Source organism: Falco naumanni, chromosome 9, assembly GCF_017639655.2.
Source record: "Falco naumanni isolate bFalNau1 chromosome 9, bFalNau1.pat, whole genome shotgun sequence".
Taxonomy (NCBI): Eukaryota; Metazoa; Chordata; class Aves; order Falconiformes; family Falconidae; genus Falco; species Falco naumanni.
The window spans coordinates 7631092-7654624 of NC_054062.1; the positions used below are offsets into that span (position 1 = coordinate 7631092).

At 55.4% G+C, this 23533-nt stretch overlaps 1 protein-coding gene and 1 long non-coding RNA gene across 2 annotated transcripts; one reads left to right on the top strand and one right to left on the bottom strand.

The window, feature by feature from the left end:
- Window positions 1-365: 365 nt before the first annotated feature.
- Window positions 366-10676, bottom strand: AGPAT2 (1-acylglycerol-3-phosphate O-acyltransferase 2). Its single transcript, XM_040607761.1, has 6 exons — window positions 10404-10676; window positions 6218-6351; window positions 5510-5685; window positions 5238-5333; window positions 3470-3542; window positions 366-2554 (listed from the first exon to the last, which is right to left on the bottom strand). Exons 1-6 carry the CDS (start codon window positions 10601-10603, stop codon window positions 2403-2405), a joined length of 831 nt encoding a protein of 276 aa, XP_040463695.1. The 5' UTR covers window positions 10604-10676; the 3' UTR covers window positions 366-2402.
- A 42-nt stretch (window positions 10677-10718) lies between these two features.
- Window positions 10719-16100, top strand: LOC121094334. Its single transcript, XR_005829811.1, has 3 exons — window positions 10719-10824; window positions 13723-13781; window positions 15845-16100. It is a non-coding gene; the product is annotated as an uncharacterized LOC121094334 (long non-coding RNA).
- The last annotated feature ends 7433 nt before the right edge of the window (window positions 16101-23533 follow it).

Here is a 23533-nt window from a genome sequence, read left to right on the forward strand (position 1 = left end):
CTGTGTGCCATGTGGGCAACAGCATGCTGCAGGGGTTGTACCAAAATAAAACCTCCTGCTGCACACACCAAGGCTGGGGAATCGTTATTGGCTGGGAAGGTGCTTGCTCCAGCATGGGCTCACATCTACGCACCTTCCTCTTCCCCTGTGAGAGGACCCTGCAGGCATTTGTCCTCCTAGTTCAGGCCAAGCTGTGGCTCAGCATGAGGCTGGGTCACAGCTCTTCTGCCTGTGGGGCACAGGTGGGGACAGGGACCTGCCCCTCCATCACCAAACCCACCCCCTGCAAGAGCCCAGGGGTCAGCACCCTTCTCCCTCTTGCAGCAGCCCTCCTCCCTCAGCTCCCACAGAAGACCAGGAGTCTCTTTAATTTAAATAACCATAGGTGTACTTTTTTTTTTTTTCTCTCTCCTTAAAAAGCACATAACATTATTCTCAACCCAATTAAAAGTGAACAGCAGAGAACTGCACAGAGGCACTGCTCCCTCCTCCCAAGCTCGGATGTTGCAGGATTCACTCTGTGGATGTGGTTATCACCCCCAGGACCCTCCTGGGCTTAACCTCCATGACAGCCCTTTATCTGCCACTCTTACAAAGTGCTGGTTTGGTTCCCATCCTCCCACCCCGACCCGTCCCACAGCGGGTCTGACCCCTGAGTCTGTACTGTAAGGCCCCTCCAGTAAAGCCCCTTGGCCTCCACCAGCACAGCCCGAAGGCTCCCTCCCTCGGGGACCAATGGCTCTATGGGAACTCCCTGCCAGTCCCAGTTGAGGCTTTAACCCCAAAATGCCATATGACCACAATGCCACCAACGCAGGCAGCAAAAGCCAGATTCAGTGGTTACCAAGTAGCCCCAGGTGACTTATCGCAAAGTTATACAGCTTGCACCATGAACAGGAGAGCTAAAGCCCCCCAGAACCATGGGCCTGACCCAGCCTTGCTCTTTGCAGATGGCATCAACACTTGGGCAGGTCCCAGCCTGGGATCCAGGAGCCCTGCTAGTCCATCACCCCAAAGCACAGCGGAAACCCGTTTATCTGAACAGGGAAAGGAGTTAATTTCCCCCAAAGGGAGAGCTGAAGCCTTCCATGCCCCTGTCCAGTTGCAGCTCACCCACCCTGCGGCACTGCAGGAGCTTTACAAGCCTTGCAGAGCAGCTCCACCGAGATCAGCAAAGACACACGGGATAGGCACCATCTTTCGGCCAGTGCTGACCATGACAAGCGGCAAAACGAGCGTGACAGAGCCCTTTGCATCTTCAGCGGGTACTGTAGACACCAGGATGCCTGCTGCAACCAGGCTGAACCACCGCCACGGCAGGCAGTTGGCAGCACAGTTTCCCCAACACCAAGGAGGCTCTGAGCCAAGCCAGGTGCACAACACACACAGTATCCAGAGGTGTGCCACCACACATGAGGACAGGTTTGCCCAGGACTCCAGCAGATCTGTGCAGTTTTCAAAATCAAGCTGGTGGCTCTGAATGGTAGAAACAGGCATGGGGTTTCATTCAGAAGGTGACTAAGCCAGCAAGACTGGACAGCATTCACCTAAACACTGCCCAGACCATATATGCTGGCTTGGTCAGACTGCAGCTTCCCTCTCCATTGTTGCACCCCCTCAATGACCAAGGGCACTTGTTCAGACAAGGCAATCAAGTCTTAAAAGACACCAAGACTGGCTCCACACATTCCCCTTTGTGGCCCAGCTGAGGTTATTGGCCCTAGGTGCTTCCTTCAGAAGTGAAAGACTTGGCTCAGGAGTACCTGGGCAACGCAGAGCCCCAGCGCAAGATATTGCTGTGACACAAGGGTCTCTCGAGGTGACAGGCCCTGCCCCAGAGATACCCCCTGTGAGCTGCACTGTGCCAGATGGCAGCACTCTGGGCTGCCCAGGGAGGATGCCACACTCCCAGCACTGCTGAGGAGCCAGAACCTGGATTTTCACCCGATTCTCAACCCTGTTTGAGCAGCAGAGTTATGCAGGTAGAAACTGCTGCCTGGTGGTTTCCATCTGGGACGGCACAGGGCCCGGCCAGCACTAGCTGAGCCTGCAGGAACACTCACGTGAGGCAGAGCCCAGCCTCCAGCCAGGTTTTTGCTGTCACCCCATGCCAGCTGCCTGGGCTGGGAGAACTCACCTCTCTGGTCATTGAGCCCTTTGGTAGCACAAGTTTGATGCCTGAGAAATTCAGAAAAAGGAGAAGTTTCATTGTGAGAAAATGAACCCATAAGAGAAATCCACTCAACAGGGAACCTCAGCGCTGGCTTGACGCCCTGTGTGTGCCATTTCCATGGTGTTCCCAGAGTTAGAAGTCACTGCTGAGGAACAGGAGTTCCTTCAGTATTTGGCAACAGAGAAGTCGCTTCAGACACCACCACATGGTGACACCACTGAAGAAGCATCTAGGATGAGTCCTTTGCCTCACTTGGACGGCCGGACAGCCTGAAGAGGGTCTCCCTCATAGTGCAGAAGCATTTGTCAGTGAGGTCAGAGACATCATCTGATGTCAGGCCTTTGGTCTCTATTGGAGGCAGAACCTCAACCTTGATTTTGCCTAGAAACAAGAGAACAGCCTATAAGAAATCCACACACCACAGGAGCACCGTTCTCTTCCCTCCTAGGATCCCTGCTCCCTGCACCCCGGACAGCCCCAGCACAGCCCTCATACCCTTATAGGGCTTCAGGCACCACCCCTGGGACACAGGCTGATCTCAGCGGTAAAAGATTGCACTGGGGATTAGACCCTGCCCTCAGGCAGCTGGGCCAGGTGAGCATTTCCCTTGTGCCCCAAACTGACACCCCAGCAAAAGCCTGCCCCTTTGCAAGGCTGCTGCCTGCTCTGCCCCAGCCTGATGGCCAAGAGAGCAGGGGCAGCCCAGGGCCATGGACCCAGTCAGCTTCAGGGCTGTGCCGGGCACAGCCAGCACCAGGTGCTCCCTTCATCTGCTTCTGTCCAACCCTCCTGCCTTTGGCTGGCTCCAGCCATCCAGGCAGGGAGCACAGCAAGCACAGCTTCCTCCCACAAATGAATTAGTGCTCCAAGTTGACTGAAAGCCAACGTTCTGTCCAGCGCTTGTAGTGACAGACTTCAGAGCTCTGGTATGACCAGGTTCCTTTGTTTCCTTGAGAGGGGTCTCTGCTTTGAAAGATCAGGAGGCAGAGCACACTTGCTTCTTCCCCCAAGCCCTCACCACACGACTTGGGCTGTGCCAGTTATGAGATGGAGAGGCGGTGTCCAATTATTAATGGGAACATCCCTCACTGTATTTAATTACATTCTTTCCTGAGTTAACCCAGCCTAGGGTCTGGTGCCAAGTGCTTTGAACTGACTCCACACATCTCCCAGAGGGAATCCTCCTGTTTGCCCCAGCTCCGCTTCCCTCCCACACCCTTGGGAGCCAGATCTTCACATGGTATGGCATCAACCCTGTCTCCAAATGACTGTAAAGACGCTTGGGCTCTTCAGTACCTGATGTAAACAGATTCTTCTTTGGGTTATAAAAGGTGGTGAAGGAGGAATACACCACAGGAATCACTGGTACCTTGGGGAAGAAGATGAAAAAGAGGAGTTACTTGCACTGCAGCAACACAGGAAGGCAGGCCAGAGATAAGCAGCAAACCTCATGCACCAGAACTGACTGGGCCCAGCTCTCAGACACACAGGGTACACACAGCCCCACAAGCAAGATGCACTTCCAAAGGCTGGGACAGTCAAGAGTCAAATGGGACCAAACCCACTCCCCAGCAACTCAAGGCACTAGGGCCAAGTTACACTTCAGTCTCAGGTCAGCACTGGCTCTCAAGGGCTCCTCGTCCCAAGCCAGGCTTCAAAACCCAGGTATTTTCTGACCTGCAAACATTGAAGGATGCCTATTTTGACAGGCCTTGCTGTGCTGTACAAGCAGGCCAGCTGGTGTGCCTTCAGCTTCTAATAAAAGGAGTCACCACTTCCAATCAATTGCTCCCAGGGAAGCTTCAGTCAGGCAGACACACAGCCAGGAAGGCAGGCAGAGTCATTATTTCAGTGCTGATAACAGACACTATCTACAGCTGGTGACTCAGGGGGACTGTTAGCAGAAGTGGGTACCATTTCCACTGTACTTTCCTTCCAGCAGCTGCCAGCCCCTGCCTCGGTTGCATCACCCTGGCAGGAATGGGGATATATGGTACAACGCAGGCTACACCCTGGGCTTGGCCAATCAGACCCAGCAAAAGATCTGGCACCTACTCCCTTCTCCAGGATCCCTGCTACAACACCTCTTTTAGGGAAAGCAGTTTCCCCTCAGGCCTCAAGTCATCCCAGTCCTGAGAAGTGAGGCAGAGCATGCATGGGAAGGCAAGGCACCCACCTCCTCCCAGCTGCCTCTCCAGCACCTGGGAGCCAAGCAGGGTGGCCCAGCTGCCAGCAACCACCTGGGCCCATGCAGCACAGCCAGGTCTTCAGCGTCCCTGGCACACTGCCCCAGAACCCTGCCCAGACAAGCACTGCTGCTCCTTTGGAGCACTGACAGCTCTAGCTCTCCAAAACCAAGGAGCAGTTTGCCTGCTCCCCCACTAACTGCTCGTGGATCTTGTAATTTTGGAGAAAGAATGCATTTAAGGCCCACCAAGAAGTACCAGATGGCTGTCTGGGAGGGAGCAGCTAATTCCACACAGAGCAAGCTCAGATGTTGCTCTAAAGTACTAGCATTAACATCCTGGATCAACACCATGCTATTGCAACCTGGGGGACCCAGAAATGCATCAACAGCTTTGGGATTCCCTAGGCAAGCTTTAAAGCCCGCTGGGCTCCCTGCCAGAAGCCAGCTGTGTGCTGCAGCCATGCTCCCAGGAACAGGGCACAGATACTGCACCGCCACACTGCCAGGTGCCTCCAAAGCCCAGAGGTAGGGGGTCCACTGTGCCAGTGCCCCATGCTCTGCCCTCCAGATGGGACACTGGGACTGCAGTACTGGGGCAGCCAGGAGAGAGGACAAAGCAGCTTCTCTGTCTGCAGTCACCCACCCACATGTCTGCAGTCACCCACCCACAGGGGTCAAAGTCCCTGTCACACAGGACGGAAAAGGCGCTTTGCTCCTGCTGGGACTTATGATACCTAATTGTTTAGCTGAGGAGCTCAGCTATGACCTGGGAACATAGCTCACTTGAGAGCAAATAAACTATTCCACTGCATGACCAGTCTGCAAGGCCACTGCAAAAGCATTCAGGGTCCCTATGCAGGGGCAAAGCACTGTTACCTGTGCCTGGACAGCAAGGTGGAATGCTCCTTTCTTGAATGGCAGCAAATCCCCGGTGCAGTTCCTCGTGCCTTCTGGGTACACCCATACCTTCACCTGTATGTGGTAAGATAAAGCTCTGCTCTAGCAATCTACTTGCAGTGCTCCCTTCCTGCTGGCCAAGCCACCAGGCAGCCTTGCCAAGAGCTGCAGGTGGCTGTAACCAGGTGAGCCAGCACCAGGAGTGCCACATCCCTCCATGCCACCCCACCAAGCACCACAGTCACACTCACATTGTCAGTTGCCATAGTCTTGGCCACCTCTGCCATCACCATCTTGGCACTGGTGGTGCTCTTCCTGTTGATGAAGATGACACCACCGAGGTAGATGATGAGCCCCACAGTGCCGGTGTACATCAGCTCTTTCTTGCCCACCTGGACACAGTTGTTGGGCAGGACCTCCATCAGCCCTAACGTGATGGCAGAGGGTGAGACCCAGCAGTCACCCCCCCCTGCCTGCACTCAGATGGGACAAGAGACACAATCTGAGGTGTGGAGAGGAGTACTAGGGACAGGCCAGTGCCTCGTTTCCCTGCTGGCTTCTGCTGCCATCAGCAGAGCAGAAGAAGACTCAGCACAGCAGAATTACAGCGGCAGAGTGGCTGCAGCTCATAGCAATTCCCCTCAAAAGGCAGCTCACTCCTTGGCCCCAGGGTGCTCAGCAGGGGCACTCAGCACACTGACACACATGCCAGGCCAGCCAGTGCTATCAGAGAGGCAGGGAAGTGAGAGGGAGCCAAGAAGCACATGAAGCTGAGCAGGGGTGCGATTGTTCAGCACGAGGGGAGACCCTTCCTGCAGCCAGCACCGAGAGAAAGCTGGACCAGCTGGCTCAGTAGCACAGACCAGCCAGGGCAGGGGGCTGCTTGGCCAGGAGATACGAGCAGGATTTCTCTGATGGTGAGCAAGGGAACTGCCCCTTCCCTCCCAGCAGCTCCTCACCCATCATGTCAAGGATGCTCTGGTGGTTGGACACAATGATAGCAGGGCCTTCCACTTCGAAGTTCTTGAGTCCCTTCACCTCAAACCTCAGGCCAAAGAAATACTTGAAGGTCTTGACCACAGTTTTGATGATTCTGCAGATGAGAAGAGCAGTCAGCAGAGGACAGGGAGGTGCCAGGGTCTGCTATACGCAGGGTGGGTGGAAGGAGACAAGAAGAGCTCTGTGACAGAGAACCTAGTCTCATTTGCCCTGTGGCCCACCCGGGTGTCTGTCCTGCACAGTTCCACATGCTTCAGTTGTATGCTAAGCCCTGTCCACTCCCAGTATGGGAATTTTACTGGAAGTCTAGGAGAAGCTGATTAAAAGTTTGAGGCTGGTACAGCCAGACTCAATGGTTCATGCTTCCTTCAGGCTGTCAGCATCAGCTCACAACCAGGCTCACTATAGGCTCTTTGGGAGAGACAAGTCCAGCCTAGCACAGCTGCAAGAGCCCTGCAAACAGAGAGCAAACTGGAAACCCTCCAAAGTCCAGGAGGGAGGGATGCTGGTTTCAACGCTGGATCGAGGACCACTCCTGCTGCTGCCAGTCTTACCCATTCAGTGCTGTTTGTTTCAGCCTATGCCATGGCTGTAGTCTGCTCCAATGCTACCAATGATGAGCAGAGCCCCACAAGTTCAGAGCCTGAACACCCATCACCCAAGAAGGCTCTGCCAGTTCTGCTCCTTGCAATGCTGGAAGATGTGGCTTAAAAATACAGACAAACACGGGGTGCCATTACTCCACAGGAGTCCAAGAAAGATGGAGAATGAAGGTGAGAAATCCTTGCCTGTACCATGCAAGGATGCAAGCAGCAAATGAGATGCTCCCCACACAGCTTGGCAGAGGCTAGGTGCCTCTGGCAAACACATCTTCAAGCTAATAACTTTTGCCTGTCAGTTCAGTTCCCCAGCAGATCTACAGGTCTGTTCACAAAGCTCCCAGCTTTCTTCCTCTACCCCTGAGGGCTGGGGGCCCAGCTAGCATGCTGGACACGCCAGCAGCTCCACTCAGCCCTGCCAACGCATGGAGCAGGCTGCCATGCCCTTGCTGCACACATCCCACCCAGGCTCGCTGGCCAAGACCCAGCCAGTTCTTGGGAGCAGGGCCCATCTATGCCACCCCCAGACAGGTGGGAGCTGGGGATCCTCCAACTCGGCCAAAGGACACAGCCAGAAACTGGCAGCACACAGTGGCTATTTTGGGCAGGGGAGCAGCCATTTGCCAGAACAGGAGGCAGAGGAGCTTGCACATGAACAAAGCTGCCAGAAGCAGCCACCACCTCTGCTCTGCTCTCCCCTACCCTAGAGCAGATTCAGGAGCTGACCTGCCCTCCCAGCAAGCATCTGGATGCCCTGCTTCAGGGCCCACTTTCTCCCTGGCTGACAAGAGATGGAGCTTTCCTCTCTGTAGGAGGTGACCATGGGACAGCACCAGCTTCTCCCCCACCACACAGTCCAGCTGGAGAGCCATGCAGCACCATCAGCCCAGGAAGCATCCCTGTCGCCCAGGGTGGGAGGTGAGCACCTCGTCAGCATTTCATCCTAGCTTGGCAGCAGCTTCCAGCATCCACTCTCTAAAAGTATCTCCACCCCTGTTACCAGCTCTTCAACGACACACCTCTGTCAATGCAACCTTCTCCAGCTTGCACCTACTCACAGTGCGTTTCATACCTCCGTGCCCTGCCATGCAGACCGCCCAGGCATGGGCTTTGACACTGGAGTTCAGGTCAGGACAATGACCACAGGTGACACAGCCCTGCTCAGTCCCCGTCATTCAAACTTGCTGCAAAGCTTAGAGCCGCACCCAGGGAAAGGACACTGGGAAGTACACAGGCTGCAGAGCTCCTGAGCACCACGGGCCTGCACAGAGGTTATGGGAGTGCAGTTCAGGTGACGAGATGAGGGGGCAGGTGAGGAGAGGCACGGTGACACAAATCAGTGAGGTCATGGTGGATGCCGTGCCACCAAACTGACCTACATCCCACTTCTCCTCCCTTCCAACTGCCAACCAAAATAGAGGTCACTGCTCTGGAAGTCACACTGCTCACTAACTGCTAGGAGAGGCTGGTTACACATTACTCAAGAGCAACCATCCAACTTCCTCCTACCAGTAAGGAGCCAGTGCTTCCTTGCACAAGATGTAGCCTGAGTCACTGAAAGAGGCAAAGGGGCAGAGCTCAGAGCAAGCGAAGAACCACCAGGTGACTGGCAGCCCTGCTGAGCTGGCCATGTCACTCACAGGGTTAAGCACATGGGTCCTACTCCCCTCCAACCCTGCAAGCTGCTTCTCTGCTGGTATGAATGATCCTGACTTGGTGCAGTCAAAGCTGCAGAGAGCTGTAAATCTGGCGTCCTTACTGCCAGATACAAGGAGAGAGTAGAAAACTGAAATGAAATGTGCCTTTTCAGTGTATCTGTGACAGCCTGAGTTCAAAAGCCAGCAGTCCCCAGCTTCATGCACTCTGTTTCACAGGCTGTGACAGAGGCCTTTTTAGGATCCTCTGATTTCAAGGATTAATGAAGTGTGCTAACCAGATTGGAAGCTCTTGCAAGATGTTTTGCTGTTAGATAAACGGCTCTATCTCTACCGGACACAGAGGGCAACCTCCTCCAAGTCACACCAGCTTGGCACTGGAGCCAGGAGCACAGCAAGGACGGGGCGTTCTGCACCAGGCAGTGACACTGTTATCACTGTCTGTCCACCAGCACATGCTCTGCTCCAACCCCCTTCCCCGAGCCAGAGTATGCACACTGGGATGTTGCAGTAATAAGGAACTCACTGGATCACCTCAGCCACAGACCTCCCGGGGCTGGGATACTTGACTAGGATCACCACCCAGTGCCAGTACATGGAAACGATGGGCTTAAATTACAGGAAAAGGGTGGTTCTGGCCAAAATTCAGCTCTGAGTTTCAACACGAGAAGCTGTCCAGTGCAAGGAGCTCTTGTTCCCAAATAGTTCCTTTAAGTTTACTGAAGATTATTTGCAAAGTTTTACGGGCGGGGAAGAAAAAAAAATTGAGAGTGCCTCTGTAACTGACATCATAAATTCTCCCAGCTGCACAGCTGTTTGTGTGTTAGAAAGCCACTCCTGAGCAAGCCAAAGCTGGAGATGGAGCTAGGCTGGAGATCCCAGAGCAGACTGCTGTTTCCAGTGTCTGGGCCACGGCACCACAGCAGATCATAGACCATCGACTTGGTCAGGCAGAGCAGAGCCCACAAGGCAGGATGTCAGTGCCCTGCGCCCACTCACTCCACCCCAAGCCCTGCCTGTGAGTGCCAGACTGTAAAGCAAAGTCCAACTCCATCAGCTGAGACACTGCCTAACCTTTGATCCAAAAGGATGTAGGAAGACAACAGGGCTCCCCTTTCCCCCACACCCACACAACTTGGCCCTGACAATAGATAGTTAGAGCACATAAATAGCTGCCTACAGGAGAGCAAAGCAAGGAGTCCACATTCTCCTGTGCTGCCAGCAGATGTGCCAGCCCTGCCCTTAAAATGTGCCTTCGCATATAGAGGAGCTGCTGGAGAAGAGCAGCTCCTCAGCCACCGCCCCAGGCACCCTGTCAGAGGACACAGGCAGCCAGGCCTGACGACAAGCAGCGTGCTCCGGGCCGCAGCATGGCTGCCCTGCTCCTTGCACCAGGCCAAGGGCAGCATATTAAACACCATGTGCCAGTGGGCAGCCCTGCTGGCATCGCCTCTGCTTCTGGAGGTGGGGAAAAAATTAAAAAAAAAAGCTCCAAGCAAACACTGGTGTCATGAAGCTTTCCCCAAAAGCTGTGCAGCCCCTGGGGCACAGTCACCTGCCACCATCCTCACACCTGCCAGGCCCCTCATCCCTCAGCAGGGCCCTCTGAGGGCAAGGGCACAGCCATGGGCCACAGCAGCCCCCAGCACCCTCCATGAGCCAAGAGGCAACCCTGCTGCCACAGGCCTGAGGTAAAAGAGGCCATCACCGCCACCACCACCACCACCACCACCACCACCCCCCTCCCCCTGCCACCACCACCAGGCGAGGACTGAAACCGATCCCCCCCAGTTTGCGTTTCACCGGCCCGTGCCTTAGCCCTGCCACTCCACCCGTGCCCGCGGGGCTGCCTCGCTCCCTCCGCCGCCTCAGGCGCCCCCCCACTCACCCACCTCATGTTCTTGACGGTGCGGCCGCCGTTGACCAGCAGGCAGGCGGGCACCGTCAGCGCCGAGGCGACGACGCACAGCAGGCAGTAGAGGCCGATGCGCAGCGCGAAGTTGACGGCGGGGCTGAGCTCCATCAGGACGTGGAGCAGGAGCAGCAGCAGCAGCAGCACCGCCGCGCCCCACAGCAGCCACCCCAGCTCCATCCCTCACCGCCCAGCTCGGCCGGGACGCCACTACCGCCGCCGCCACCGCCGCCGCGCCGAGCAGCGTGCGCTGCCCCCGCCTTATGTGGGCGGTGCGGACGGCGCGGCCCGGCCCGCCCGCCGCTCCCCGCCCCGCCGCTCCCCTCAGGCGTGGCGTGGCGGGCCCGTCCCCTCAGGTGGAGGAGGGCGGTTCCCTTAGGCGCCGCGACCGGTCCCCTCAGGTACGGCGAGGCAGCCGGTCCCCTCAGGAGAGGCAGCCGGTCCGGTCCCCTCAGCCGCCGCGGCCGATACCCGCAGGCGCGGCGGGGCGGGCCGGTCCCCTCAGGCGCGGCGGGGCGGGCCGGTTCCCTCAGCCGCCGCGGCCGATCGCCTCAGGTACGGCGAGGCAGCCGGTCCCCTCAGGCGCCGCGACCGGTCCCCTCCCGGCGAGGCAGCCGGGCCGGTCCCCTCAGGTGCAGCAGGCCGGTCCCCTCAGGTGCCGCGGCTGGTCCCCTCAGGCGAGGTGTTGTGGACTGGTCCCCTCAGGCGAGGCAGCCGGTCCCCTCAGGTGCAGCGGGCCGGTCCCCTCAGGCGAGGAGGGGGTGTCCCCATAGGGAGCTGTGGGGGCTCAGTGTCCCCTCACACTGCAGTGTGGGTCTGGGTGCCCTCACAGCATGGAAAGGAGGGGGTTTCCTCACCTCGTGGAGTCTTGTGGGGTCTTTGGGTACCTCATGGTGCCATCAGTGGGGGTTTTCACACCCTTCGTGGTGCCATATAAAGTCTTTAGGGTCCCCTCATGGCATGGTGAGGGCTTTGGTTGCCTCATGGTGCTGGGGGGGGGGGGCGGTTGGGACCCTTACGGTCTAGGGGCTTTTGGTCTGTTCATGATGCTGTGTGGGGGCTTTTGGTCTCTCATGGCATGGTGAGGAGGACTTTGGAGGTCCCTTATGGTGCCTTTGGGGTCCCTTATAGTGCCATGTAGGATCTTCAGGTCCTTCATAGTACCTTATGGGGCCTTTGGGGGTCCCTCATGGTGCCATGTAGGCTCTTCAGGTCCCCTCATGGCATGGTGTGGGGTTTTGGGTACCCTCTTGTTATTATGTGAGAGTTTTGGGTCCCCGCATGGTGCCGTGTTGGGTCTTTGGGTCCTTCTTGGCACAGTGTGGGGTCTTAGGGTCCATCACAAAAATTCCTAACTGGCTGAGCTCAGCATGGGTCAGTAATGAATTTTTGTGACAGATCCCCACTCCCCCCATCTCCCTGCCCCTCATCTCCCCCACGTCCTCTGCTGGTGCTTGATGCTGGTTTTCCACTGGCACAAATGTGCTGAGTGGGATGGAGCTTTCCCCACTGGCGTTGGGGTTAGCTCAGCATCAGGCCCAACAGCTTTGGGTGTGCGAAGCTGGCAAGGGAGATGAAAGCATGTCTGCTGGAACTGACACAAACTGTTTCACTGGCCTGAGCAGGTTTTGCAACACTTTTTATAGCAAAACCCCAGTCCCGTGGGTGGCGGTGACTTCACCGGGGTAAGATGTGACCCTGGCACTGCAGTCCCGAGCATCCTCTTGGCATCCACAGCTTTTCAGCTTTTGGAAAACTCAAGGAAAAGTGATTTTCCTTTTCCAAATAACGCTTGTTCCCTCGGCTCTCCCTAGACTCAACAGCAGAGGTAGTGGGCTGTTCCCACATGAGCTTTCACCAAAACAGCGAGGCTCACTGCATTTTCACTGCTCCTGAGCAGCTTTAATGCTTGAAGCAGGAGACAAGCTCCTCTCTGCTGGAGAGCTCAGGGCCGGCACTCCCTACAGCTGCCAGGCAATGACATCTCAGAGCTGGTCTCATGATTCCTGCTAATGCCACAAAGAACCCTTATTGTATTAGCATCTCGATGCAGCATTAGATTAATCCCTTCAGCCTGCGTTGTACAGGCTGTTCAGAGAGCCTTGCTCCAGCGCTGTGCCAGACAGCATATGCCTGGGAAGTCACTGAGACCTTTTCAGCTGAACATATGCTGGCCCAGAGCAATTCTGCATTATCCTCGTGACTTTCGCTTTTGTTGACATGGGAAGAAAGTCACTAGTGATCTGTCACTGGGGCATCATGCGATCCAATCCGCTCAACTTACAAATGCCGGCTGACATTAGGAAAGTGAAATGCGAATTCCAGCACAGCCATGGTGCCGATGGCAAACAGCATTAACAGATACAGCATGGTGGGGATGGTAGTTGCACGTTTGCTTTGTGTGTGGGCTCCTGAAGGAGCTCAGCTGTAATTCCCTTCTCCCCACGCTCTCCAACAGATTATCTGGAGTAATGCAAATGAAATGTTTGATATTAGTTTGTAGCTCAAGGAAGGGGAGTGATTTCTGATGCCAGATTAGAAGCCAGACATGGGCCTGCCTGCTAGCAAGCAGAGCTGTCACACTGAGTTATTTCATAAGGCAAGTGGTTTATGCTGCCAGATGACGACAGCCTGTGCATTAACATTATCATAACAAACTGCATGATGGAAGAGGGCCTGTGAGCCTCAGTGTGCTGCATAACGCAACAGGGATCACGTCATCAGCCCTGAAACATGTCTGTTTTTGGGCAGAGGCAAAGGCAACCCCCTCCTTGCCCTCCCAAGCAGCAGCAGCCAGAATGAAGCAGTTCCAAATTATTTAAAAAAAAGAACCAGCTTGCTAGATTGCACTGTGTGTTTTGCATATTTAAACTACCAACTGAATTATTTAGATGCGTTGCAAGTGTACCCTGCAGGTAGTCTAGCTGAGCAGGGTCCACAAACACTGGCAGAAGCAAGCACCCAGCCAGTCCCAAGCAGGCAGTAAATCCTTTGTGGCAGGGGCTGCCTGTTGAGGGTGTATGTGGCACCCGGTGCCTCCCAGCACCCTCAGCAGAGACTTCAAAAAGCTGCCTCAAGTAAGAGCACTAACAGCAAAGCGTTGTGAGGAGAAGGGTCCACACAGCATTGCTGATGGTGGGATTCCTGTGCTGGGTCTGTGGCAAGCCATAAAGCCAAGAGTATTAACTTTGGCCTTAGTTTTCTGATGTCTTATAATAATTCGTCTGTGTTTTTTATCTTTTATTTGCCTTAATTTATTGCTTCCCTTGGAAACATGTAACCTTGCTTTTGATGACTAGCTTCTGACTGGAAAAGAAATGGAGCCAGGGAGAACATCTCCTACGCGTGTGGGGAGAAGGTGAGCGGAGAAGGGAAAAGAGGGAAGGCATTCAGCAGGGTAGGAAGGAAGGAGAGATGTGTCCATCGCCTGGAGTCAGCATGCGGGGCTGAGCAGGTTGTGGAGCAGCGGGAGGTTCAAAGCCAGCCGGGTGCTCCCGGGAGGCACAGGCTGTGCAGAAGGAGGGATGGGTCTGTTTGCAGAGCAGCATCTCAGTCCTGGCTGCCACACCGTGCATCTGCCCTTGACTTCCTGCGGTGTCTTTGGCAACTGTACCCAGCAGCCTGCTTCTCTTCACCTCCTGCCAAGGGACATGTGATGAAAGCAGCAGCTGGGTTTGGTGACATTAAAGCAGGGGGAGGAGGAAGTACCCAGCCAAGCTTCTTCATTCTTGGCCATGTCAAGGCATGCATGTGCGTGGCTTGTGAGGCCTCCCAGGAAGGGCTGGTCGTGTGGGCAGCGCAAAGCCCTGCGCTGGGTTGCTCAAGCTCCTACACAGCAATCCCTGCTGCTGGGTGCTGCAAAGCAGCTTCAATTGCCAGGAACCTGACAACAGTAAGATGATCCACACATGTGATAAAACTTCTTCCAGACCTCTATGTCAGTCTATCCACCCATCCACTGATCCATCCTCTTCCCTCTTTACCTGTCTCAACTAGCAGCTGGCTTTGAGAGATGTCTCAGAGCCTGGCATCACTGCGTCTCATCTCTGTGTAGCTTGGGGTACAGAAAACAGCTCAGCATCCTGATACAGAGGTAGCCACACTGCTGTAGCTTGTTCCCATGTAGGCAGAGCTACTGACCAGTAACCTGGAGCGTCTTTGCATCAGTAAGCAAGGCTGTCCTAGGGGCTGACGCCAGTAGGAAGGCATCACTGAAATCTTCTGAAAGTGTTGCCCTGGCAAGGACAGTGAAGAGTTCTGACCTGGGCTCCACTGTATCTACTGCTGTGCGCTGCAGAGCCCGCTGCAGGCCACTCGGCAAGGCAAGGCTGGTGGTTAAGAGCAGTTTGTGCAGAGGATGTGGGTGAATCCCATTTCCCTCCCAGTTGTTTCAGCTTAAAAGGGGCACCAGTGCATGGGAGGTGAAGTCCTCCTGCTACTTCTCATGTGGGTGGTATGGAAGCCGACGGCTGAGCCCACACTTGCACAGGCAGAGCCTCAGACTGAACCCCCCAGCTGCTGCCTTGGCTCCTGCTGCCCAGCGGTCACTCCCTTTAGCTGCTGTGCTTTTAAGCAGTAACACGTCAGCGTGCTCGTGACAACTGAGTAAACACTTGGGGAGGAACTGGGCTGTCGACTCAGAGTGGTTTGAATGTAAGCACTGCAGTTACCCACAGGACTACGTAGCAACAGGGTTGCGTAAAAAGCAGAAGCATGAGATTGCTGAGCTGCCATGGTGCTGGGGTTCTGCACGCACAGCCTCCGCTGGCCACTGGAAAGAAACACCCTGAGGGAGTTTGACTCTGGGAACATGCAACTAAGAGAGGAACATATTGCAAAAATATATTAGATATAGGTACAGAGCCTTCCTTCCTGTAACCTTTACTCACCATAACTCGATTGAGAAAGCAAGTGCGTTACGGCTCGGATGTTCGCTCCAGCCAGGCATGGTTTTATGGTCCTCATTTGTCAGGGCTGGGGTGCTTCACAGGTTTCAGACCTCACATAGCCTGTGCTCTGCAGGTGCCTTGGGACACCCAGCCCTGCTGCTTAACCCACCTAAAACCATTTCTCAGCTGTGCTTTTTAAAGATCTGCTTTCTCTGATCTTGTCTTACCTCTGCCTTGAAAAACGCAACCAGTTATTTAAATCCACCTAAGATACAAGGCTGATTTGGCATGGTGCTTATCCGCATGAGGAACACCACACAAGCAGCCCCACTAAGTGCCAGGGCACTGTCCCCTGGCTGTCAGTGAGGCTGGAGGTTGGTGTTTGCAGAGTCAATGTACCAGGAGTACACCCCAGCATGCTTCCCAGCACTGCTTTTTATTTTTTTCTTCTGGCAGACTGTGCCAAAAACAGGAGGCAGCAAAAACATGAGGCTGCAAGTTCTTACTGTTGCATTTGCATTTCTACACCCAGGCTGGAAATCCCCCTGCACCTGATGTTCTCTGCAAGACATCGCACCATCCGCCCCAGCTGAGGCTCTGAGTAAAATAATAGTGTACCAAGCACAGGACACAGCCTTGGAAACCGCATCTCCGCTGGCTGCAGCACTCGAGCTCCTCTGGTCCCAAGGCTGTAAAATTGGAATTGCTTTTCTTTTTTATTTTCCCCATTTGCAATAGGATTAGGCTTTTTCCCAAATGTCATGCATAAATAAAGGGAATCAAATTGTTTCTAATGGATTTTGTACTGGTGGAAGGGGCTGGGTGTTTGACCTGGAGACTGATGGACTGAACATGGAAGGCAAAGCCATTAGCCAAAGGCTTCTCTTGATGGGCAGCCTGGCACTGGAGAAGGGTTTGCTGTGTCTCCCATGTCAAAGACTCATCTCAGGAGGCCACCAGCCAGCAGTGGTATAACGTGCCCCACCTGGGCTGGATTCAAGTGATGGTGCTGAGCTGTCAGGGCTGTGACTCTGTTAGGTGCTTACGGCCAGCGCGTGTCTGAGTGTGCCTGCATCATGCACACTGGTGCAACCTGCTTCTGAGACGGCAATCTCCTCATCCCCTCCTCTTCTGTTGCCTTTGATCCCTTTGCCAAGGACATGTAGCTGTAATTACAGGAAAGATGAAGATCCTGTTTCCCTGGGGAGCTGCAGTAATTACCACTGTGCAGCGGCCCCTGAGAGCTGGAGCAGCAGGAGACTGAAGCTTTGGGAGTTGAGGCAAGATGCGCCCCAGAGAGGAAAGGGAAGCTGATCTCCGTTGGGATCTCCATCCCTGCCTCCGAAAGGGCATTCCCCTTACTCCACAGCATCACTCGGTATCTGCTTGGTGCAGGCCCTGTTAGTAGGAGCAGTGCCCTCCCCCCGTACACAGGCAGCAAGCAGCGTGCTCAGCCTTGGTGTTCCTGGGTCGCCAGAGCTGCCGGCGCTGTGCCGCAGGGTGTGCCAGTGCCACAGGACACAGCAGTACCACAGGGCCTTTGGGATAAGCCTGTGAGTGCAACTGAACAGCAGCTCAGCTTCTGTGCCACGGGGCTGTTCCTCGAGCTGAGCTCAGCGCATGGGGAATGCACAGCACCTCCACAACCCCAGCTCGCCCCAGGGCTGCTGGTTGCTCTGCCTGCAATAGCGCACACCGCTTGCAGCGGTGCCACCGCCTCTCTTTGCAGTCAACTTTTATAAGCGATCCCATCCTCCTGCTCCTGAGCATGTCTCCAGCTCCCTTTTTTCCAAGGAAAAATGGACTCCAGCATCTGCATCGACACTTGCTGGGCTGAGCACAGGAGCTTCTTGAAGAAAAAATGGGTGGTGCTGCCACATAGCAATGGAAATGTACTGACATGGTTGGGGCAAGAGCAGGAGGGAGCGGTGCAGCCTGTGGGGCTTTCAGCACAGAGACCATTTCTTTTGCAAAGACTCCAGTCTTGCCACAGGGATGAGCTCCCAGTCTTGCCTCCGGCTGAGCCACTGGGCAGGGACTGAGCTCAAACGCAGGGCTGGATCCCTGAGCAAGCTGCTGGGTCCTGTTGCACTGCTGCCAGGTAGCAACTGTATTTAGCAGAAGCACGACATGAAACCAGTACCCAGCACCTTGGGTATATTAAATCAGTACCTAGGTCTTCCTGGGGTACTTGTGTGGGAATGGCAGGTCTAGGCAATTTGGGGTGCTGAGTAGGATGCTGGGGTACCTGGAATCAGATGCCACAAACTCCCCAGCTGGTTCCCTCTCATTGCACAGTTTAGCTGGAGCTGCCACTGTGTTGCAACTGGCTCAGGATCTCCTCCAAGTGTCAGAGTCCAGCACAGGGTGAATTCTTTTCCTGGCAGGCCTCCCTGGCCACTGGAAATAAAACATGTGCACCTCAGCGGGCTAAAATCCACACGGGCAAAATTTTTCCATGAAACAAACAGTTTCTCTGTTTCCCTTGTTATTGATTAATGCCTCTTAATGACTCCAGCTAAAAAAATCTTGTAGTTGCTGCCTGTCACGAAAGATCAATGGAGCAGCATTAGCAAGAGATACAGAGGCAAACTGTCCCGGGCGAGTTCTCGCAAAAGCCATCTCTGGGAGCAGCACCACCATCTGCTCAATCAATAGTTCAGCATGACCTCTCCCTCTTGCTTGCTTTTTTTCCCTTTAAGCTAGCTGGGCAGCAAAGGCTGCTCCAAGCTTTCACAAGGACTAGATTATAACTATCCCAATTGATCTGATATGTAAAGAATAAAGGAGCCTCTTAAGCCAGCTGTCTGCATTGGAAAAACTCAAGTGGCTGTGCAGACAGGGTCAGACCCTTATTAATTCCTGGATGCTCAGGACCCCGCTCACACGATGCATGAAACCTGTGCTGCAGCACTGGAGGGAGTCAATTAGTCATGACAAATCCAATCTGACTTGTCCCCGGAGCTTTCCCAGTCAGCTGCCTGTGCTGCCAGAGCCATTTCATGAGCCCACCACCACCGGAGCCACCATGCCCTATCTCTCCTGGCCCTCTTGTGATACTACCTTGTTTCTCTTATTCCCCCTTCTCCAGAAACCACGGTGCTCTGTGTGTGGGGAGAAGGGGGAAGCCCTTTGCTGCTTCCCACATGCCCACCACCAGGCCACACCATAAGAAGCTGCGACAAGCAGGCATGTGTCCCAGGTGAAGCGTGGCCATGCGTGGAGGTTCTGGGATGGTGGGGAGGTCTCTTTTGCTCAGGCAGCTGCTGTCTTCTTGAAAACCTGTGCTCTTTTGCACAGGAAGCCTCCAAACTGGAGCCTCTTTCCTGCAGCCACCTGAGGTCAATAAACTGAGAGCACATGGAAGAGGAAGGTCGGCTTAAAACCGCAAGAGCTGTGTGTCTTTTCTCCCAGCACAGCACCACTTAGAGATGGTTCAGGTGGGCATGTGGGCTGATGCTCCAGATGAAACGAGTTTCCAGCTCCGTGCTGGTGCAGCTGTGTTGTGCTGATGCCATGGGCTACTTGATGTGGTTCAGATATCAGCTGGGAGAGCCCAGCCCCTTGTTCAAGCACCAGCATGCTGGGCATGACCCCAGAAGGCTGCAGGGGTGTCTGTGACCACCAGTCTTTGCCTGGCTTGCGCCACACTGTGATGCCACCAGCTCTTGTTTGGTGGGGAGAGGAACGCTGAATGGCCAGCTTCAAGCCAGCAGACATTTGGATGCTGTCCCACTCCGAGCACACTGGTCTGTGTGTCCCCACACACTGCAGGTGGGTCTGCTCATCCCACCTGCACACCTCTGGCTGCTCCAAGACCAGCTGAGTCCCGTGCCTGCTTCCAAAGAACAGCCCCTGGCCGAGCATGGCTTTGGGAGACAAATGCTCAGGGAGAAAGCCATGTCCTGGCTCTCACAGCAGCAGGAATGCTCTACCTTGGGGCAGGGGAGTCGTGTGTAGGGGCTGGGGGCTGGCAGGGGCTGTCTGCGGGTGCTGGCGAGGGAGGGATCCCCTGGGTTGTGTCCTCTAGTGCAAGCCGTGGTGATGAATAACTCCGTAACCAGCTAAGCCTGGGCAGGAAACTGCTTGCTCAGCCTCCTTGTCCACTTTTCCTCTCAGCTGGGAAGAGCCCATGGTTGGCACGTGACAGAAATCCTGATGAGTGGCTCCCCTTCCAGAGTGACAGAAATCCTGATGAGTGGCTCCCCTTCCAGAGCCGCTGGGCTGGCAGAGCCGCAGGGCTGTCGGCCACAGCCACCCCCCCCAACCCCCACCCCCCCGCCTTTAACCCCAGCGCTGCCTGCGGCAGAGCCCTTGGGCTGCCTCCCTGCCACGCCATCCTGCTTCAGTGCTGGGGCTCTGGGTGAGGGCAGGGGTGTCCCCGGGGTATCCCCAGACCAGGGAGCTGGTGGTGAATGGAGGCTGAGACCCCCGAACTATCCCCAGCAAGCCAGCAGCTCTGCGGGGTCTGCATGCCTGGCCCAAAGCTTTTGACCCTCCCTAATTCCATAGTGCTTAATTACAAGTAGCAGGGATTTGGAGAGGAAGCAGAGGGGGTGAGCATAGGACAGATTGGAGGGAAGATTGTGCTGGGGGTGGCAGGACTGTCAAGCCAGAAACACAAGAGCTGATTAGCATTTCTAATTATAACCGCTGCGCTCAGCCCCATCAGGGCTCGTCAGACAGAGGCAGCTGACAGCGTTGTGCAGAGCCAGCTGTGGATGCCATGCAGGAAGCACAGGCGATCGGCCTCAAATCCTTAAAGGATGCACAGAAAAGAGCATTAGAGCTCAGATCTGTCACCTCCTGAGCTGCAGCGGCGTCTGGGAATGGCGGGTGCTGTCCCAGCCCCCCAGACAGAAACCCCTCGGGTCTGTGGCCACAGGGCCGATCCTGATGGCCGAGATCTGCTTAGAGAGGGGAGAGCGTTGGCAGGGGGGGAGCACATGCCCCTCTTGGTTCTGTGTCCTGCACCCCCTGCCAAGCAGCAGCTCTAGGTACTGCAGGCAATGGCATTGGCCCGTGCTGTCCTTGGCTGTCACCCGCTGCTGACATCCCACCCGGAGGAATGTGGGTGGCAAAGGGAGTGCTCTGGAGGGGACAAAGGGACGGATGGGTCTGGGTCCTAGCTCACAAATCTGCGGTACTTCGCTGTTAGCACTGGCTGGCAAAATAATTCATTCGGTTTTGAATAACATTATCATGTAATCAGGTAAATATTATGGGCCAGCTAATGGCCGTTACAGGGTGTGGGTGCCACCCCCCCCACACACACACCCCCCAGAGCTCCGGTGTCCCGAGGGCACAGTGCTCTTGGGATGTGGCTGGGAAGTGATCAGAGGCCAGCACACCACATGCTGTGGGTTTAGCAGAGATTAGCAGGGCTTTCATGGGCTGAGTGACCCAGGAGATACTAAAGTGATTTAATCAAGGGAGTGAGTGAAAGATTCCTAGGGAGGAGATCAGCACTGACTGCTTTTGGCATCTTCTGGATGCTGACAGCTCCTGGGGGACCACCTTCTCTTAACTCCATGCCACATGGAGCAGCTCTGGATGCCTTCCTGCTGCCAGGAGCCCAGCCTGGCAATGCTGGGGGATTTCTGGGGAGCGGAGAGACCCCTTGCACAGGGGCAGTCCAGGCTGTAGATGAGGGCAGCAACATGAACATCTCTGTGCCAGGTCCTCCAAGTGCCTGGGATATAAATGGGAGACAGCCACTATGGGGAGAGATCTCACTGCCCTTGCGCATTGAATATAAGATATAATCACACCTGCAGAATTTTTATTACTCGTTTGATTGGATTAATTAATCATTCAGTGATAACTGCTCATTAGGCATTTCAACGATCAATACTAATCACTTAATTACTTGGTGTATTACAGCTGGGGAAGGTCTGCTCAGTCCTAATTAGATTCTCCGGCCAATCCACCCCTCAACGTTGCAGAGATCTGTGGCAGTTCAAGCCTCTCGCAGCTTTGGCACAGGCGTGTCATTTCCCATCTCTGACGAGGGTTTCATTCTGCCCGTATGCACCGCACTCAGCCCCCAAAATCAGGGTTAGAGGCGTGGGGAGATGCAGCAGGAGGGTGGGCTGGGGAGCGCTTGTGTGCAGTGCAGGATGCTGCTGAGCCCAGGTCACAGGCACAGAGGGGATGTCACTGCAGGCAGCCACCCCGGTGGGACAAATACCCAAAGGCAGCTCTGTGATGGGGTCCGTGGGCAGGAGTTGGGGTGGAGGTGAGGGGTACGGGGTGGGCAGGGCAGGAAAGCTGCTGCCACCGCTCAGCCTTCTTGAGACGGCACTGATGGTGGTGGGAGCCAAATCCTGGCAGGCTCAGGCGTGCATGGTAATAACCGTCTTCAGGCTGGGAGGGAAATAAGGAATTTACTGGTGCTTGAGTAGAAGAGCTTTTTCCCTGTTGCTGTGAAGAAAAGCAGCATGTTGCAGCACTGGGACCCTCCTCATCCTCACAGCTGACTCAGTTACTAGGCACCCAGTGATGCATCTTTCCTTCCCCACTATTTTCCGAATAACCAACCCCACCATAACAGAAAAGAAAATAAAAAATCACAGAGGCTCTCTCTTTTACTGCTCTAATTAAAACTAAAAATAAGCTGTGTAAGCTCCAGAGAACCATCTCAGCTTCAGCAGGATGTAAAGACCTGCAGGAATGAGATCTGCAGGCGACGTTAACCTGGCCCCGTTACTGAAGCAACGCCGCAGGCAATGTCTGCTGGCTCAAGGCAAGCATGGAGGTCAGGGTGCCGCGCTGGCTTTGCACAGCGTGAGAGCAGCAGGGATCTTCGCGATGTTAAAAGAAGGCAGCAACCAAGCTGCAGGATTTGGGATGTTTTGGTTCGGTTTTGTTGCGATGCTCATTATTTATCATTGCTGTTCAGATCTGGCCAGCAAAGGCTTTTGCCAGTTAGTCCCTGGGCACCTGGTGCTAGACACTGAGGAGGAATCACTGGGTACGAAGGGACCAGCTTGTTTTCAAAGGTCATTTTGAGCCAAATTCAAATGGAAAGAAGCAAGCTGAACCAGGAAAAGGGGACATATGGATAATGTGAAGCCTTACTAATAGCAAGCAAGGAATTATCTTAACAATGACCTCATAACTGTCACCCCAGGACCATTTTCCATCATATTTTTGTCTCCCTTTCGCCCTTGCTCTAGCTTGCCTGTGTATACTGCAGCCCCCCTGGATGGGAGGCTGTCCCTGGCCTGTCTGCTGGCTGCCTGACACAAAGCAGCCCCTGTCTTGCCTTGAGGTTTCCCTGCCCTGACGCAGTGCAAACAGGGAGGACAGCCACTGCCGCCACTGCCGCCACTGCCGCCACTGCTGCTGGGCTTTAAGATTGAGAAGGGAGACAGCAAGGCGGTGAATGAACAGGGGTGGTGGTCTCAGCCTGGGGGGATGCAGCCCCCAGGCCATGCTCACAGGTTACCCACTGCAGACTGGTGGAGGGCTCTTCCAGGACGCCACTTGAAATAGCTTGAAATAAAATCTGAGCTGCTGCAAGTGCTGGGGGCCAGGGGGATCAACGACTCCATGATCCCCCCCCCCTCCACCAGGGTCATCGACAGGCCCTGGGGCTGGGGGAACCTGCGTTGGACCCCCCGGGTAGTAGGATGAGGCTGGGGCGGGGGGATGCCCAAGGGTTGAGATACCCAGGGAGATGGGATGCCTGTGTGGGTGGGACACCTGGTCAGTGGGGTGAGCCTGGGTTGGGATGCCCGTGGAAGAGGGATGCCCAGGGAAGTGGAATGCCTGTGGGTGGGACCCCTGGGTAGTGGGGTGAGCCTGAGGGTGAGATGTCTGGGGACTGGGATGCCCTTGGGAGTGTGATGCCCAGGGGAGTGGGATGCTCAAGGGGGCTGGGATGCCCGGGGGGGTGGGATGCCCAGGAATTGGGATCCCCAGGGAGGTGTGACGGTGGGTGGGATGCCCGGGGGGATGTGATGCCAGTGTGAGTGGGATGCCAGCATGGGTGGCATGCCTGGAAGGTTGGGATGCCCAGTGAGGAGTGATGGCAGGGTGGGTGGGATGTCCGTGGGGGTGGGACCCCCGTGCGGTGGGGTGGGACCCCGAGTGGCATCCCCAGTTGGGGGGAGCTCTGGAGCTGGGCTGATCCGGCGTGGCTGCGGCCCCCGCGGGGCCCCGGGGCGGGTGGGGCGGGGGCTGATGCCGCGGGGCCGAGCCGAGCCGAGCCGAGCCG